At 44.4% G+C, this 19,593-nt stretch overlaps 2 protein-coding genes across 3 annotated transcripts in view; both read right to left on the bottom strand.

Annotated features, from left to right (window-relative positions):
* lrrfip2 (leucine rich repeat (in FLII) interacting protein 2) overlaps positions 1–19,593 on the bottom strand; it is an 81,652-nt gene that overhangs the window by 25,686 nt on the left and 36,373 nt on the right. For both annotated transcript variants that reach the window (XM_084322088.1, XM_084322089.1), the window contains exons 4-5: positions 2,571–2,612; positions 1,813–1,944 (exon numbers count right to left, since the gene is read on the bottom strand). In XM_084322088.1, coding sequence (XP_084178214.1) covers positions 1,813–1,944; positions 2,571–2,612 — 174 coding nt within the window. The remainder of the gene's footprint in view (positions 1–1,812; positions 1,945–2,570; positions 2,613–19,593) is intronic.
* Positions 3,289–19,588, bottom strand: LOC311234115 (leucine-rich repeat flightless-interacting protein 2-like; the record flags this gene model as incomplete). Its single annotated transcript, XM_084321231.1, has 11 exons — positions 3,289–3,407; positions 4,469–4,570; positions 5,906–6,133; positions 6,419–6,473; positions 7,351–7,407; positions 10,612–10,701; positions 11,172–11,237; positions 13,294–13,341; positions 14,627–14,698; positions 14,953–14,991; positions 19,574–19,588. The coding sequence occupies 11 exons, from the start codon at positions 19,586–19,588 to the stop codon at positions 3,289–3,291; spliced, it is 891 nt and encodes a 296-aa protein (XP_084177357.1).

Below are 19,593 nucleotides of genomic sequence, written 5' to 3'. Positions count from 1 at the left end.
GTGAACATGAACTGACACTAACTGACACTTGTTATATGTGACTGTCCTGTATGTATTTATGTATCTATGTATTTATGTATTTATTGTGGGGATTGGGAGGTGGGAGGGGGGCGTTTGATGTTCCATGTTGATGTCCCAGTGCTTAAATAACATGCTGTACCGCAAACGATTACCACCAACCATAGTTGTGTGGCATTAAAGTATCTTGTATCTGTATCTTGTATCTTGTAGAGTAGCCACAAGTATTATGAAGGAAATTCATCATGAAAATGGTAATACAGGGCTTGACATTAACACATTCCCCGCCAAACATGTTGTACGACGGGTTTGCTGATAATGCGAATTCCGCCAATCCACGGCGTACGACGTTATTGATATCATATTTCATTTTTTCGCCATGGTATTCATAATTCCGCCACCCAGCCTCGGCTGAGACAGTGGGACTCGGCACAACCGTGCAATGCTTCCATACCGCCGCCTGGTGGATGATCGGGCGAGTTACAACCGGAAATGGATCTCTGGTGATCTCGGTGCATCTGGGATATCCGTCCGGCAGTCACATATTGTTGCGGGACTCTAGACACACATCCGTGTATATGGATCGCTGCCATAACTCAATAATCGATATGATTTGGGCGTTTATTGCGCCATACAAACCGGAAATGGAATGGCGAACGGTAAGAGGACGCTGACGTCATTTTCAGCGTGTTTGTTTATTATTATCCATGCAAACTGCTCTGATCAATATATCACCCATACTACATAAAGCATTTACTGACGATCACGGAATTATAAACAACCCGCCCCCCCCTTTCATCCGAGCATGATGAGTCATAACGTTTAGGATCGTATTCAGTTAGATTTTTTACTATAGCGTGTATCACGAATAAACTGCAATCGATAATCTATATTATGCGTTTAGGCCTATAACTAGCGTTCTAGGAATGACTGCAGAAAACGATAAAAACACTTATATTCTAGACGGTATTTTCGTATGAATATATGAATGAAAAAGTATAACGTTCCTACATCCTGAACGATAGATAATCGATGTTGAATGGGCCATAGTAATGTCAATTTAGCAATACAATTTAAAAAGTTATAGCCCTGCAAAGAAGGTGAACATCTCCATAGGCTTAGACTGGTGGCAGTGATCATACATTGATGGATAGAAGCGTGGCAGTTAATGTGTTAAGGTACATTTAGCTACGTTACCTTCTTAATATTCCTTATGTTGTTCATGATATTAATTGAAAATTGCATATGATAGTATTATATAGTTATAGTAATAATAACACATGGCGATATACTAAAAAGCTATTTATCATTTTTGGCTGGTAAAAAATCAGCCTGGCTGGTTAGTTTATTATTATTTTTTTTTTTATCTACCAGCCACCTTGGCTGGTAAGCCAAAGATTTTGTTCCCTGTATAGCGGCCATCAGGCTCCACAACCGTGGGCATGGAAGCTGGAGAACTAACGGCTGCAGAACTCCAGAACTATTAGGAATGTCTGACCACTAAGTGTGTCTGACTCTTAACCACCAAAACCTGACTTGCCTATATTTATGTATTTCTACTATTACCCTGCCCATACCTGTACCTCCCCCAAAGGGGATCAATAAAGCAATATCTTATCTTATATATATATATATATATATATATATATATATATATATATATATATATATATATATATAAGTCTGCTTCATATGCTTGAGGAAAGGCTTGCATTGACATTAGATTACATTGTGTGAATTCAGGTGTGTGTGTGTGTGTGTGTGTGTGTGTGTGTGTGTGTGTGTGTACCTTACCCTAAGTTCGCTGAGGCTGGCATCAGCATCGGCGATGCTACAAGTGTCTATGCTGCCTCGTCGCGAGGAGCTGCCGCCCAAGGACGCCAGGGCGGCAGGCGAGAGGCCGGGGGTGGCACACCGTGAGGACGGCTGGGGGGAGGGGGGGTGGCAGAGAGAGAGGGAGGAAGACACAGGGAGTAAGATCTTCAATCAGAATACAACACGACGCATCACAACATGGCGTCGGCTACAAACCAGACGGCTCGATGCAACGTGACGCAACACGACTCAGGGCCGTCATTCAACACCGGCCACCCGACACCACGCTCCTGCACCCCCCCCCCTCCCCCCCGCCAAACACACGTCTGCATCGTCAAGGACACAGGTCTGGCTCACAGCCCAAACACAAGTCCATAGGCGTAGTTTAGGGGGGGGGCTTGTTGTCCACCTCAATATTGAGAAGAGGTAAATTTGTCCCCCTCAAGACAACCCCCCCTCAAAAGAAGTAAAATAAAATAAGGGGGTCAGAACATTTATATGTCGTTCTTACCTGTAACTATATATTAACAATTTCAGAGCCGTACTGCATTCTATTCCATTATATTTGTGTCAGCGGGTACCTGACTACCTGAATGTTGTCTTCTCCACCATAAATTGATGCAGAAAAGGCACAAATTGGTACAGAAAAGTTCACCAGAATGCAGGAAATTAAGCGTTTGTCCTGGGGGAGGGTTTGGAGGGTTTGGAATGGGGGAAAGTGGAACAGCTTCACTCACCCGGCTGTAGTCTGAATACTGCTTGTCACATTTTTCATCCAGCTGGAAGGAAGGAAGGGGAGAGAGAGAGAGAGAAAGAGAAAGAGAAAGAGAGAGAGCAATTATGAATGAGAAAACAAGAGCATTTTTTACAAGCGTACGTCCGATGTGGCCCCGATGCTGGGAGCGTCTCCTGTTAACAGACAGGCAGATTAGTCCGGAGGGTCGTTTGATTGGGTTAAGTGCTGGAGGTCCACAAGGTTGATAAACCACACAGAGACGAGCAAACAACACAGTCTCGGGTGAATCCCAGCGGTCGTCCGTTATCCATGCTGTTAAGAGGACACAAGTGCAGTGAAAACCACTTTAAGGCTACATTTCTTTAAACCTTTATTTAAAATCCTCTGAGGTTTCCCTCATTTACAGAAACGACGATCATACAAATGAAAAACACAATAAAGCAGCAATATTCACAGAAAATTAAACACAAAATATATAAAAAAAAAAAAAAAAAAAAAACGACTCATTAATGAGCTCATCCACAGAAGACACAGGCCGGTAAGAATTGCTATAGAGTGCATATAGAAAGATCCATAATTAAAAACCACACATTTTGTAAGAAAATAAATAAATCAGGCTGTGAGTAATCATTCCAAAAACTAGAGAATCCTGTTCCAACTTAATATTGTTAAGATTGTTACAGAATTCATCCGTCATCACTGTTAAGGCTCAAGCGCGTTCAGTCACTAGAACTTACAACAGCGTCCAGGTCTGGAATGCTCAGATCGTCCAGGTCAGACACAATGCTGCCCCGGCGATTGGAGCGGCTGAAATAATCTGCAGCAGACTCGATAACATCTGAGAAGTCAGACGACTTATTCCGTCACACACACAGAGAGAGAGAGAGCGACAGGGACAGAGAGAGACAGGGAGAGAGGGAGGGAGGAGAGAAAATGGCAGAGGAAAATAATGTGGGAGAAAAGAGCCAAAGAATAAAATATATCAGAAGAAGGAAAGTGAACAGATAAGGGGAAAAAAGTGCCAGAGAGGAATTCTGTGATCATGTTGAGATGTTTTTAAAGGCTGCCTCAGCTATTTCTTTAAAGGTTGTATGGGCAATGTTTTTAAAGGCTGTATCAGTGATGTTTTTAAAGGCTGTATCAGTGATGGTTTTAAAGTCTGTATCTGCAATGTTTTTAAAGTCTGTATCAGCGATGTTTTTAAAAGCTGCATCAGTGATGTTTTTAAAGGCTGTATCAGTATTTTTAAAGGCTGTATCAGTGATGTTTTTAAAGGCTGTATCTGCAATGTTTTTAAAGGCTGTATCAGTGATGTTTTTAAAGGCTGTATCAGTGATGTTTTTAAAGGCTGTATCGGTGATGTCTTTAAAGGCTGTATCAGTGATGTTTTTAAAGCCTGTATCAGTGATGTTTTTAAAGGCTGTATCAGTGATGTTTTTAAAGCCTGTATCAGTGATGTTTTTAAAGGATGCTCATACTGATAATGCATTACTTATTTATTTAACTTTTTTCTTGTTCTTTCATACCGACTTGTTTTTAGTGGAGCACAGAACAAAAAATAAATAAGGCTAATAATAAAAAAAAAAAAAACATAATCATTCTTTATTACAATGTGATACTATGAATGTGTGTATATGTATACTGAAATAACACATGTTCGAGGCACTCAAGAGTAGACAAGTAAATGAATAAATAAGTGAATTGATACAGAATTGAAAATCGAGAGACAATCTACCACTTCTCCTTTATGGTTTTGTATGTTGCGTTATTGTGATATTGTCGTTTCTTTGCCTTTTGTCTGCAAGGCACATCGCCCCTGGGGGACAGTGAAGAATAAAGAGCGACCCTACTCTCCAGCTGTGGTGGACAGAACTGATCACAGATCAGTGAGTAGCCCACTCAGGCCCCCTGGAGAGGGAGGCCAGCGGCTAGAGCTCACCACGCTGTCCCTGCGCCCCCTGCTGTAGCGGTCCTGGGACATGGTGCTGACAGTGTCGTCATCTGAGGACTGGGGGAGACACACAGTAAACAACCCTGCTGACAGAGACTAACCGCATGCACAGGACTCACACACACACACACACAGTCAAGAACCCTGCGGACAGAGACTAACCGCATGCACAGGACTCACACACACACACACACACACACAGTCAAGAACCCTGCTGACAGAGACTAACCGCATGCACAGGACTCACACACACACACACACACACACACACAGTAAACAACCCTGCTGACAGAGACTAACCGCATGCACAGGACTCACACACACACACACACACAGTCAAGAACCCTGCTGACAGAGACTAACCGCATGTACAGGACTTACTCTCACCACACACACACACACACAGTGAGGAATCACACTCTCTCACCACACACACACACAGTGAGGAATCACACCACACACACACACAGTGAGGAATCACACCACACACACACACAGTGAGGAATCACACTCACATAGGCTAACCACATGTACAGGACTCTCTCACCACACACACACACACAATGAGGAACCCAACTGACCAGATGTGCAAGGCTAACACTCATACACACACACACACATATAGCCGCGCACACATGGATACAATCGCACTAAATGGATTATTGGATTACTCCAATGATGACAATAATCCTCGAAGTAACGCCAATTCATGCAATTAGGCCTATCTGATCAAATGCAACAACCAGAAGTAATGTACTGTAGGACAGCCCGCTACATCATCTCAGCCTGCACAGCATTGCCATGGCAACATACTTCTGCTGGCTTTTCCTCTCACCCAATTCTGACGTCAGTCCGGGGACACATGCGTCGATAAGTAACGCAATACTGCCGTTTCTCGCGGTGAATATGCGCTACTTTGGCGATGACAAGGCTAGCTGCATCGCCGGCATATTGATAAAAACACGCTTTCGAGAATTGTTATTAGCAGGTTATAAGCCAGCGCGTGGCTAAGCCGGTCACCACCACTCACTCTGCCATGTCCAGGGTTCCCACAGACATTGCAAAATGAAATGCAAGGACTTTCAAGCACTATTTTAAAAGGATACAATTCACTTTTAAATGCTGTTTTTTTTATTGAAAGAAAATCGGATCCAATATTTATGGCTTAAAACCAATTTCTGACAATTTAGATAAAGAAAAATGATTATTTCTTGATTCAGAAATGTTTTATCATGGATGAACAAAGCTTGGTTTATTTGAATTTCAAGGACTTATTAAGCACCTTGTTTAAAAAAGATTGGCCGTTTAAGGAATTCCAGGCCTTGACTTTTCTTTTTTTTTATCCAGCACTTTAAGGACCTTGTGCGAACCCTGCATGTCCCTACGGTAGGTGGAGTCGAGGGTGGAGAAGTCGAGGGTGGAGGAGTCGAGGGTGGAGAAGTCGAGGGTGGAGGAGTCGAGGGTGGTGGAGGAGTCGAGGGTGGTGGAGTCGTCGAGGGTGGTGGAGTCGAGGGTGGTGGAGTCGAGGGTGGAGGAGTCGAGGGTGGAGGAGTCGAGGGTGGAGGAGTCGAGGGTGGAGGAGTCGAGGGTGTTACGGGGCCGATGGGGACAACCTGTTAGCGGAGGAGATGGGCATGTATGTGGTTAGCGGACAGCATGCTGGGGTGGAGCTGGCTCACCACAGGACTGCTGCGGGTGGAGCTGGAGTACCAGCTGCATTCAGAGGGCTGTGGGGGGGGGGGGGGGGGGGGGGGGAGGGAGGGAGGGAGGGGCACAGACAGCATTGACATGGGAAGGCCACAGACACGACACCGCGGGCAGGACAGTCGGGCCGCGGCGGCGGCGTTGATGACATCACTGAGACGCTGTTTGACAAGAGCAGCCGAGAAGAAGAAGACTTACAGCTTTGGAACTGTAGGCCGAGCCGTAGAGACCGTCTTCGTGCATAGAGGCCTGGAGGGCACATGGGGGGAAACAGGGCTCAGCAAAATACGAGGGGGAACAGGAACATCTTCCTCAAACTAGTGACTAAGTCCAGTAGGATGCTGTTTCGCTGTACCATGCACGTCTTTGACTCTACAAAAGGTATTTCTCTCGGTGCTGTCTAGAAAAAGCTTAAAACTTTACACAAGACCCTAATCTTATCAAGTGGAACATATATCCTGGCCCCCCCCACAAGTGTCCAGAGGGTCTCGCCGCTAAATATAGCTCCCATCTCAGATGTATATATATTAATGACGCCATGTCTATGGACGTTCCTCTACCGTCTCACTGAAGTCACGTGGCTCGTCACTGATGCCTTCTCTATGGACGCCGTTATGCCTCGTCATCTCTGCTTACCAGTTATGCCTTTCTATGATTTTCCTTGTTCACTATTATTACTCCCTTATTGTATTTCCTTTCAGAATTGTTGCCCACTTCAAAAACACACGTCGTAGTTGGGAGGATCTCTCATTAAACCACTTATCTAAGGTTTCTCCCATATTTATTGTAACATAATATAACCGATAGGGCATACAGACCCTCATCTGGACCTTTGTTTACACAGTTATATTCAAATCAAATTGTATTGCCTATATTTATGTCTTTCTACTATTACCCTGCCCATACCTGTACCTCCCCTCCTCCCTCCTCCCTCCTGCTATGACGCCCGAATTTCCCCAGGGGATCAATAAAGGAATATCTTATCTCATCTGATCTGTTGGGCTCTACACAAATACACCTGACTAGACTTGTACGGAGGGACTGCAGGGGGTCAGGTCTACTCCTGAAGGCAAGAGCACCATGATGTGCAGAGAGAAGTCGGCCAACACTGTGGACGTAAACTGACCATACTGTAGCTGCGTGTGAGACCCATGCCAGCAGTGGAGGAGGAGGAGGTGGTGGTGGTGGTGACCTGTTGGGGAGGAGGGAGGAGGGAGGGTGGAGCAGGGAGATGACAGTTAGAGGACAGCGAGGGGGAGGCGTAGTGAGGTGGAACAGAGACGATGGGGGGGGGGGGGGGGGGGGCTGAGAGGAGGCTATGGTTGAAAGGTCATACTACATACAGCCTAGTAGGATGGGAAACTAACTTTCTGTCCGCTAACTGTTGAAAGCACAATGTCCCCCCGGGGGGATAATAAAACCACTCTGATCTTATCTTGGGGATTCAGAAATTCCTCCCCCACTTTTACAGCCAATGTTTTTAATATTTTTTTATTTAAAACGTTTTTTTTATCCCAAGAACAGTCAGATATTATAATAATTATATTTCTTACACTTTTTTCTTTCCATATTTTTTAATATTCAGTTCAAATTTCATTGCCTATATTTATGTCTTTCTACTATTACCCTGCCCATACCTGTACCTCCCCTACCCCAAGCTGCTATAATGCCCCAAATTTCCCCAAGGGGATCAATAAAGGAATATCTTATCTTATATTGGTTGGTCTCCTATTGAAGTGACTAGTAGGTTGAGGTGGCAAACTTACCAGTTACAGTCTAAATTTGGCCACAGTTTGTGTTCCATTTCTCACCCTGCAGCAAACCAAACGGTATACAATTTGATTACTAAAATCTATCACCACCTTGGATCCCAAGTCGTCATGCGTTATAAACACGTGGTGATGAACGCCGTCTTCTGTAATCGTCTGATGAGCTTTCGGACATAGCCTGCTCTTCTGACCTCGTGTTGTTAGGGCTTTCACCTCGAGGAAGGTTAGAGGCGTGAGGCGACGCTGTCCCTGTCGACCGCTTTAAAAAGGAACAGTTCACGTCGTTTACAAAGGAACAGTTCACGTCGTTTACAAAGGAACAGTTCATGCTGTTTAAAAAGGAACAGTTCACATAGTTTAAAAAGGGACAGTTCACGTCGTTTAAAAAGGAACAGTTCACTGTGTTTAAAAAGGAACAGTTCAGTGTGTTTAAAAAGGAACAGTTCATGTCGTTTACAAAGGAACAGTTCACAGTGTTTAAAAAGGAACAGTTCACGTCGTTTACAAAGGAACAGTTCATGCTGTTTAAAAAGGGACAGTTCACGTCGTTTAAAAAGGAACAGTTCACGGTGTTTAAAAAGGAACAGTTCACGTCGTTTACAAAGGAACAGTTCACAGTGTTTAAAAAGGAACAGTTCGTCATTTAAAAAGAGACAGTTCATGTCGTTTAAAAAGGAACAGTTCAGTGTTTAAAAAGGAACAGTTCACGTTGTTTACAAAGGAACAGTTCATGCTGTTTAAAAAGGAACAGTTCACATAGTTTAAAAAGGGACAGTTCACATAGTTTAAAAAGGGACAGTTCACGTCGTTTAAAAAGGAACAGTTCACAGTGTTTAAAAAGGAACAGTTCACAGTGTTTAAAAAGGAACAGTTCACGTTGTTTACAAAGGAACAGTTCATGCTGTTTAAAAAGGAACAGTTCACATAGTTTAAAAAGTTACAATTCACGTCGTTTAAAAAGGAACAGTTCACGGTGTTTAAAAAGGAACAGTTCACAGTGTTTAAAAAGGAACAGTTCACGTCGTTTACAAAGGAACAGTTCACGCTGTTTAAAAAGGAACAGTTCACGCTGTTTAAAAGCCCACCTGGTTCGTCACAAACCGTAATTTCATCAAAATTTGCATGAATTGAAATGATCCAAAAGAAAATCGTTTAAAAAAAATGTGGGAGTTGGTCAAGTTTCATCTTCCTCCCGCAGACGGCTTTTAACTATTATTAGACTGTATTCAACGGAGCGCTCTGCACACTCCACTGCAAAGCCGTCCGTGCACACTTGACACTTGAATTTGTGACACGAAAAAACTAGAGCGTGCGGAAGAGATAAGGACCCGTCGTGGCGTGGGTTAACAATGCCCTCAATTGTCCGGGCTTTTTATATGTTCAATAAAACTGGAGCGTGTAGATAAGAGGTCACATCTTCCACCAGCTTCAGTTCATCTGGGCTCGCTCCCTCAGCCACTCCGGCTCCACGCGGAACACGTCTAGAAAGTAGGGCCGAGAGCGGCCTGTCCTGGTTGGGAGGATCTCTCCTTAAACCTCCCATCAGAAGGTTTCTCCCGTTTTTCCTCCTATTAAAGGTTTTTTCCTCATCTTCTCTGGGGGTTAAGCCACGGGCAGGTATTGTACCCGTGTGGGTCTGTGAAGACCATTGAGACTAGGGATGCACCGATCCGATATCGGATATCGGCCCCGATATGACTAAAATAGCTAGATCGGGTATCGGTGACTATTTATTTTAGTTATTTATTTATTTATTTTTATAACTTAAAAAAAATATATATATTTCATTTGAATAATAAATAACAATTCAGTACATTTATATCTATGTGTTAATTTGTTACATTTTGTTTCACTAAGTTAGGAAAGTAATCAATCAAATCAAGCCTAACGTTGCCTTGCACAAAAGAATGATCCCAGTCTCTTCCAGTGAGGCATACAGTTTATTAATTGAACAATGGGTATTGGATTGGTACTCGGTATCGGCCGATACCCAAAGCCCAGGTGTCGGTATCGGTATTGGGACTAAAAAAGTTTGATCGATGCATCCCGAATTGAGACCCATGTAAATGTCTGACTCCTGCACAGACTACAACGCATGACGTATATCGTGCCAGTTAGGGTACCTACCTTGTGTATAGCGTTTACTTTTACTCTCAGTCATAGTATACATTCAGATTCAAACGATTTATTGCCATATTTATTGTAACGTATACTACAACCGATAGGGCATACAGACCCTCATCTGCACCTTTGTTTACACCGTTTAATTTTCTCATATTTTTATACGATCAGTCAGCAGCACCCTGTTGAAGAGGTGGCCTGCTACAGCTGGAAAGATATTGACGTTTAGAGAAGGTGATCCTCTGGTTTTATTGCTCCCTCGAAAAAAGAAGAAAAAAACACAGCGCTGATGTTTAGAATGCATCCTCATATTATAAACAAGGATCTAAATAGGAACTGTTTGGGGAATGCGATGTTTCGGAACAGGGAACGAGAAGATTGGCGACTGTTTAGAACTGGACCCTGAACAACCAAAGCCACCCAGCCACCCCCTGCCGCTACGAGAACCCCCCGGGGAGGAGACCCCGGAGAGGGGGGACCGGAGAGGGGGGACCGACCCGTGGCTGATAGGAGGACGTAGAGGGAGGAGGACGTGGTTTGGTCTTCGTTAGGCTGCTGTAGTTCCTCTGATCGTGGTACAGTCCGGTCTGGGGAAACGATGAGATGGCATGGCCACACGCACACACACGCACACACACACGCACACCCGAACACACACACACGGCTCAACTTCAAGGGGTGTCATGGAAAAATGGTGACCCAACGTAATTACACATAGATTCCAATAATCAACACTGTTAGGTCACTATCTCACAAGCGATCAATAAAGCCCCCCCACCCCAGAGTACCGTACCCTACAGACGATCAATAAGAACATTTTACAAAATAGCCTATCCAACATGGAACACTCCTGACAAAGGAGTGTGATTAACCTTTAAAATACAGTTATATGAGACTGCTCTCTCAGGTGCTGGTGCTAATGCAGAATCTCAGGTTGAGGAGTCAAGTCACACATTGGATAATAATATCTGGATAATTCAATCTGAGCCGTGCCGTGCAGCTCCATGCTAGAGGCTGTAGCTACCAGGCAGACTGACAGTGAGGGAAGCAGACTGACCAGCAAGTCTTTCTTGGAAGAGCTGGAGGATGAAGTCTTCTTATGCAGGTCATTGTACACAGAGCTCTGTTCAGCCCAGAGAAAAGGTTGTGTCAATGACAATGACTCAAATGAGACAAAAAGATAACTCCAAGAAAAACTAAGCAGGGTGGGGGGGGGACACTTTAAGAGGCAGGGTTGCTCATTTAGCCAGATAACCAGCAACAGGTTCTTTGTGTTGTTCGTCGTGATTGGTTGGTATGGCTGCAAGACATCCGTAGGAACCAATACCCAAGTTTAAATTGGTCGATTAACATCGAGACTTCTATATATTCTATATATAATGTTGGAAGAAGCATTGAAAAGAAGTCATGGATTTGGTTGAGTAGAAATAATGTCAGCTGGGGGCCAAAGTAAAGTGCCCACTTGATAACCTTGGTGATATGCTGGCTCTTGCTGCCCATCTACTGTATCTACACATTGGATTGTGGTGGCCATTAGGGGCCATGTCTGGGTAGGGTATGTAGCAGCATCACATTCTAAGCTCAAAGGGGCATGGGGTCTGTTGAAATTTGTAATGTTCTGGCAACATATTTTGGCTAAATATGCCTTGTTTTATAAATGTGTATTGATAAATAGTGCTGTAATAAAATGTTCTACAAATACAGGTATTTGTCCTTTTTTCAGGCCCTTATTGGTCAACTACCTCCTTATACTACATCATTATTGGAATGGAATTTTGGAACCTATGGAACCCGTTCTAGCGACTGGCTGGTCCTCCAGAGTTTGCTCTGAACAGGGTAAATCTGCATTTAGCTATGATGCCCCTCTAGCTCTATGGAATGAACTCCAACGCTTGAGCTTGAGATTCTCCCCTCTGTTGCAGAGTTTAAAACCTTGATCTCCAACCTTTGTCAATCAAGTTGTACGTGTTTGAATTGATTAGTCTTGTCTCGCCTTGTTGTCTTATTGTTGTGATTTTATATGCGTGTGATTTGGGGGCGACAGGGAGATAGAGCAGTCGTCTGGTAAACCGGAGGTTCCCGGTTCGATTCCCACTCCTCCCGGGCATTGTGTCGATGTGTCCTTGAGCAAGACACTTAACCTCTAATTGCTCCCGATGAGCAGGTTGGCACCTTGCATGGTTGCCTCCGCCGTCGGTGTGTGAATGTGAGTGAATGGGTCAAATATGAGGAACAAATCGCAAAGAGCTTTGGATAAAAGCAGATTTATAAATGCATTTACCATTTATTTATGTGCTTTCTTTTAATTTTTTTTATGCATGTACGTCGACGTGACTGTAAATGAGGGAAACCTCAGTTGCCTTTCGAGTTGAAATAAAAGGTTAGAAATGAAGTGTGTGACTTCTATGCTGACACACACCGTCTCAGTGTCTGTTCACACCAACGCCCAGAGGAGACTGACCCAGAGTTTTCAGTTTTCCACAGGCATGTCAGACTTTCTCTTGCCAACCGTACTGGGTTTCTTCATTGAGCGCTTATCCTTATCATTAGGGCACAAGCATCTTGTGTTTTTATTATAAATAGCCAAACAATTTTTCCACAGGTATCTGGCTAACTGATGGGTTCTCACAGATATTGCAAAATTAAATTCAAGAAAGTACTTTTCCAAGCACTATTTTTCATTTTCAATGATGTCACTCGAAGGATACAATTCATGTTTTAAATGCTTTTTTAAGTATTTTTCGTATTGGCCTGCTTGCCAGCTACTGTAGATAGAGCAAGCTAGAGCATCACACGCGAAGAAATGAGGAAAGGCAGTTGGAGCGCGCCGCAAGACAGCGACTAGTCAGATTTGATTAAAACAGAACCAAAAAAAAACGATTTCTTGATTCCGAACAATTTGATCATGGATGAAGAAAACATTCAATGCAAATGGTTGATTTGAATTTCAAGGACTTTGTTAAGCACCTTGTTAAAAAAGAGGTGTTTAAGGAATTCCAGGCCTTGACCTTTTTATTATTATTTTTTTATCAAGCACTTTAAGCACTTCAAGGACCTTGTGCGAACCCTGGTTTTATTATAAATAGCCAAACTCTTTTTCCACAGGTATCTGGCTAAGTGGGTAACCCTGCTTCTTAAAATACACACCCTCCCCTCTCATAGCTGACCAGAGTACATACAGTGGAGCGGGAGCCCTTCAGGGAGGAGCTGGAGGCGAGGCCGTCAGACTGGGGGACGGGACAGCAGTCCAGGGGAGTCAGCGTCAGAGTGAAGAGAGCAGGACATGTGAGAGATAGACTCTGAACACAGACGTGCATGCCGTGAGGAGGACGTGCTCGTGACAAAACCACCACACCAAACGAAAAGGTTAGGTTTATTTTCGGTTCCGCCGATATGTCTGCAGGTTAGGTGCAATACTACACAACAAGGTGTGAGCGACACATTCCACAGTGTCGTATAAAATAGACGATAGGAGGAAATTAGGCTAGAGGCTAGTAACTGGATACTGATCAAAGACTATATTTGTAACAACTGGGCCGAGCGAGTACTTTAAAAGGAACATGCCAAATCTTTTGGTGAAATTAGCTTACCATCTTCTCCAGAGAGAGACAAGAAGATAGATACCAGTTTCCTCTCTGTGCGTTCAGTAGAAAGCTATCTGGCTGCATGTTAGCCTAGCTTAGCACAATGAATGGAAGCGGACAGTGCCGGTTAGCCTTCGGGAGAGGCGTTAGTTGGACAATGCCTAGGCTACCCGTCACTGTCCGCTTCCATTCATTGTGCTAAGCTAGGCTAACGTGCAGCCAGATAGCTTTCTACTGAACGCACAGAGAGGAAACTGGTATCTATCTTCTTGTCTCTCTCTGGAGAAGACGGTAAGCTAATTTCCCAAAATGTTGGCGTGTTCCTTTAAGGCCTAAGTAACTTAATTTTTCTACATTTGGTCAGCGAACTTCAGGCAGCGACAGTGACACGTTTATGGATTTTTCTTGGCTCTGTGGTCAAAACTCTGGGTGAGAAACTATGACGATTACGATGTTAAAATACAGCCTTCTGCACTTTAACCCTTACTTCACCATTTGACATCCAAAATTGATAAGCACACAGTCAAAACATTCAAACGTGTCCAGATATTTTTGGGGGCTCACTGTGATTCTTACAATAAGTTACCCATTTAATTTTACATTAAGGCTATCCATGACAAGATATAGAATAGCTCCGCTTAGCACAGCCAAGCTAGCTGATGTGTCATGCTGGTATCATGCAACGAATCCAAGTCTGTCACATAGCTGGACAACACTCATCCCTACAACATACCTATCTCAAACTCCGCCCTCTTTTCCAGATCAAAAATAGGGGGCGGAGTTTGATCAATTCTTATTCAAAAAGACGATCTTAAGATGCAGTTAGTCGCCAAAACCCACACAGACACGTGTGTCTCGACACACACAAAAACACACAGACACATGTTTCTCCACACACACGAACACACACACACACACAGAAACGCACCAGTAGGTCTTTTGTACGAGAGCTGGGTCGGCTTTTATGAGAGCCCAGGTCACGCAGTGATGAAGTACTTGACTTCAAAACGAGAACAAAAGGTTAACGTGAGGTTATAAACGTCTCTGGGAAACGTCGAAGCACAGTCCTACTGTACTGTACATACCGTCTGTCATCAAGAACAATGATCAAGACACAATGACACAGTTTCAACTTCCAACACTCTCCCATCGTTCACAGTCAGCGGATGCTTTTCCAAAACCAGATCTGACTAACTTTCACACGTCATCATCAGTGGGGTATAAATAAAGAGAGAGAGGGCACAGTGTACACACCCTGTAGCTGCGCACCGACGTGACATCATCGTCCAGCCCCTGTTTTGTTGTCAAGGTTGAGGAGAAAACAAGAGAACAACAGAGGAGCAGACGGAGAGAGAGGGAGAGGGATGTGAGTCATCATCATTGGAGGGGGGGGGGGGGGGGGGGAAGCACAAGTGAAACAGAAGGAAGGAAACGACAGGCAGAATATAAAAAGGGAAAAAAAGAGGAAGAAAGAGGAGGAATACAGACCCGTCGCTGATAGGTGCTGCCGGCCGTGCTGCCGGCTGTGCTGCCGGCCCTACTACTACTACTACTAGAGGTCCGGGCCTTGTCCGCGTCGGCCTATCAGGGCGGAGAGGAGAGTAGGTAAGGAGTTATGCGGGAACAAGGGGCTGAAAAGCAAACTGTGTTTTCGTTTCATCGCCGAGTGGGTCCAGATGAATATCGACCAGATGAATTATTTTGGCCCAAAAAAAGTAGTTTTTGGAATAGGTCGATTAAACACGAGCCTGCCAAGGGCTTTTTTACGAGCCGCGGGCCAAAATGTGCCAGCGTTTTTGGCCGGTTGGCTCGTGTTAATTTCAGACCCTCTTACAGAGAGGGCTTAGATCATGAGAGGAAATGAGATCATTTTGCAATGCCACACAGTTGCTATGCAAAGACCGAACCGTCATGCAACACACTCCTGCAGCTCGGGCCCCATGAACAGATGGGGGCCCCTTCCAACAGGCTTGATTCTAGAATCCCTTTTAAAGCACCGTTGCGGAGATCAATCACATGGACAAGAATAGCTGATGTGAACACTGGATACACGTGCACTGTTTTAATTTTTTCCATCAGTATTATTGCCATTTCTGCATATAAACACAACAGTCTGCATCTATTTGCCGCCTTAAATGTACCTATTTCAAACCCCGCCCTCTTTCCCTTGATCCTCCAATCACACACACTGCTGCTTTCCTCCGACATCCGTCCATCCAAAGAAATCAACAGTGTTTGATTGGAGGATCAAGGAAAAGAGGGCGGGGTTTGAGAGGTCAACACCACACACCCTATTCTACAGTTATTTTCCGTGCAAAAAAAACACCTCGTTAGTCAGAACGATTAGTCATTTCGAAGGCAGTTGGAGCGGAGAAGAAAAAAGAAAAAGAAAATCTGTCCCAACTGCCTTCTTATATACGTGCAGAATCCCCAAACCTAAATAATGCGAGAGGCCAAAGCCAACACTATAACCACACACACACTGGGTCACAGAGCTAAGGTGTCTCCAAAGCAAATAACTCCGGAGAGGAATATTTCCACACTGAGGTAAAAGTGCAGCCAGTAAGTCAAGAGGAGGCAGTGGTCAGGGTCCACCGAGGGCTTAATCACACAACAGGCCGGGCGGTGGAAGACTAGCTGACAGCTGTTATACCTCTGTAGTCACACAACAGGCCGGGTGGTGGAAGACTAGCTGTTATACCTCTGTAAACACACAACAGGCCGGGCGGTGGAAGACTAGCTGTTATACCTCTGTAGTCACACAACAGGCCGGGCGGTGGAAGACTAGCTGTTATACCTCTGTAGTCACACAACAGGCCGGGCGGTGGAAGACTAGCTGTTATACCTCTGTAGTCACACAACAGGCCGGGCGGTGGAAGACTAGCTGTTATACCTCTGTAGTCACACAACAGGCCGGGCGGTGGAAGACTAGCTGTTATACCTCTGTAGTCACACAACAGGCCGGGCGGTGGAAGACTAGCTGTTATACCTCTGTGTGATCCATGTCAGGGACGTTGGTAGGAACATTATTTCTTCTACTTCTGCATTTAGTTGTGCAGAACCAGGGCAGGGACCTAATCTTTTTATCCCCCGGGCCACAGCGGCTGGCGAATTTTGGAAATTCAACAAACAGTCATTCATCGACGAGCCAAATGTAATTTTAGAATGGAAACGGGTTTTCCCAAAGTGTCCGGTCGAGGAGACAAACTGAAAAAGCCACAGACCGAATACCAGACCGGTTAGTCAGTCTTTTAATAGACGAGCCACTAAATATCTCTGGGAGATCCGACAGGCGGTTACCATTTTCAGAGCCTTTCTGTAGGACTGAAGATACCGTGTCCTGTGTAGTTCACTAGGTGGAGTGACCGGTGATCTTGAGCATGGCACCAATTCCCACTAGGGCAACCCATTAGGGCTGCAACAAATGATTATTTTGTTATCGATTAATCTGTAGAATATTTTATCGAGTAGTCGAATAATCTAAACAATTAATTTACCGGAAGAGAGAGAGAGAGAGAGAGAGAGAGGTCAACATCATCGTTGCAGCCCTACACAACCCATACTGAAAAGGCATACGCAGTCGTAGAGCACCGAGTGGTACTGGTACTAGAAGCCTCACTAAGGAGTAGAGCACTGAGTGGTACTGGTACTAGAAGCCTCACTAAGGAGTAGAGCACTGAGTGGTACTGGTACTAGAAGCCTCACTAAGGAGTAGAGCACTGAGTGGTACTGGTACTAGAAGCCTCACTAAAGTAAGGAGTAGGGATGAGTTAGAATTGTCTAATAGTCGTGCCAGTCTCCACATTCGATATTCATGTCAGAGTCGAAAAAAATATATATCCGGTAATACTTTTTTTTTTTTTTTTTTTTTTTGTGTTTTATGTTTTAAGTGAATCTTATTCAATACATTAGAGGCAGCCTAGAGGCAGCCTAATTTTCATAGCCTAATTGATCTAAAAGATGCACATGCTACCGTTTCCGTTTGTTTATTAAAACCGGTTGATACGCCAATGCAATGCTGTTATTATAGGCTACGATGGTGAATGGTGTCATTTTGATTTATTGTCGGTCATTCATTAAAAAGAATAACTGAATTTAACTGAAACTGAACATTTTAACTGAATTTAAACTGAAACAGAAAATAACTATTTCGTGTTTTTGTTTTCTTCGGGACCCCGTTAAAAGACGAGGAAAACGCAGAGGCATAAAAGGAGCGTTAGTGGACGGGGAGGCTCCGTGCTCTCAGGCTGGCCTACCATCCACTGGTGAATGGAACCCCATGTCCTGCTGCCGCCCCCACTGCTGCTGGTGGTTGTACTGCGGGACGAGTGGTATGACAGCTGGGCAGAAGAGGGAGGGAGGGAGGGAGGAAGAAGAGAGAGAGAGAGAAAGAGAGAGCACCACAAAGAACACACACTTCATCATACGTTCAGTCAACATGGGAGTCTCGCACCGCTGCCCCACACTAGGTTCAGCACTGTACCGGTGCAGAGGGAAGGTCTGGGCGGGAAGGTCCAAGCATCAGGAATAGAGAGCGGGGAAAAACACCTTCCTCAACCAATCATAAGCATCTGGGATGGAGCTAAACTCGAGGGAGAGGAGAGTCAGCCAATGGGAAAGTCATAGCCACTCGCAACATCCCGTGGGTGGGACTCAATGACGTGCTGCTCTTAGGTACACGCAGGAGGCCAACAGGTTAAGTTCCAACCGTGCGATACGATTGGTCGAGAGGCATTCCGAGGAGTGTCCAAAAAAAAACTCACGAGAATTGCACTCGTCATAAGACCTCATTGCTGGAAGTATCCGCCTGCTTTGTTTACATTCTGTCGAGCCATTGAATCAATCACGCCGATATCTGTGACCTTGCAACCTAGCAACCCTTAAAAAGCACGAGGTTTTGTTTACACTCTCGTCACTCGCTGCATTTTCTTTTGTCAAACAAACATCCGAGTGGAATGGAGGGACTCGAGAATGGGATTTCAGGAGCAACGCTTTGCGCCGGAGCGGTGGCAAATCTCAGCGTTTGCTCTCGTGGATTACGGCTTAAACGGTGAACTTCACCGAAAAGAAATGTGCAGATTAATTTTGCACATAATCTCACACACATCCAGTCGCACACATTAATCCTTTAGTTTGACAGTAATTGAGAGTGAATGGGTTTTGGATGTGGCTACCAGTGATGTCATCAGGGACAATGAATCCTTGTGTTGTGTTAATTGCAGCTCAATGAAATGATAGGGTAGCAGTCCCTATTTAATCTACATAATTTCATAGAGCTGTAATTAACACAACACAAGGATTCAATGTCCCTGATGACATCACTGGTGGCCGACTTCCCATATAGTTTATTTGGATGTGTGTGAGATTATATGCAAAATAAATCAGCATTGTGTTGGTAAAGAGCCCCTTTAAGCAATAAGCAGTGAAAGGTAACAACCATTGCTGATACCATTTTCTTCACAGTATCAGGATGGATCATATGAAACCTGGATCTGATCTGTTGACATGCAGCAACGCTGGTAGAATAAGTATATAAGTGGCAAAGAGCCAACCAGTTTCAATCTATGAATCGTAGAGAAGATACAGATTGAAGTACCTCTTCCATCTTTCATTACAGCAAAAAGCATTTGTATAATGCTATATAATGTAATAATAAAATACTTTTTATTTTATATATTTCCCTCAAAAACTAGGCAATCCACTTCTTGCTGTGATCTTTCATTTATCGAGGCAGTGGGAACCCTGGAAGGGGAGAAGGAGAGTCAGGGAGAAGGTTCTGGTGGGATCTGATCCCAGGCCAGCAGGGAGACAGAGTAGGGGAGACACAGGAGAGAAGGTTCTGGCGGGATCCGATCCCAGGCCAGCAGGGGCATACGTGGTTATTGTGCATCTTGT

The sequence above is a fragment of the Notolepis coatsorum genome (genome assembly GCF_963971535.1).
Source record: "Notolepis coatsorum genome assembly, chromosome: 9".
Taxonomy (NCBI): Eukaryota; Metazoa; Chordata; class Actinopteri; order Aulopiformes; family Paralepididae; genus Notolepis; species Notolepis coatsorum.
This window is presented reverse-complemented; position numbering and strand designations above follow the sequence as displayed.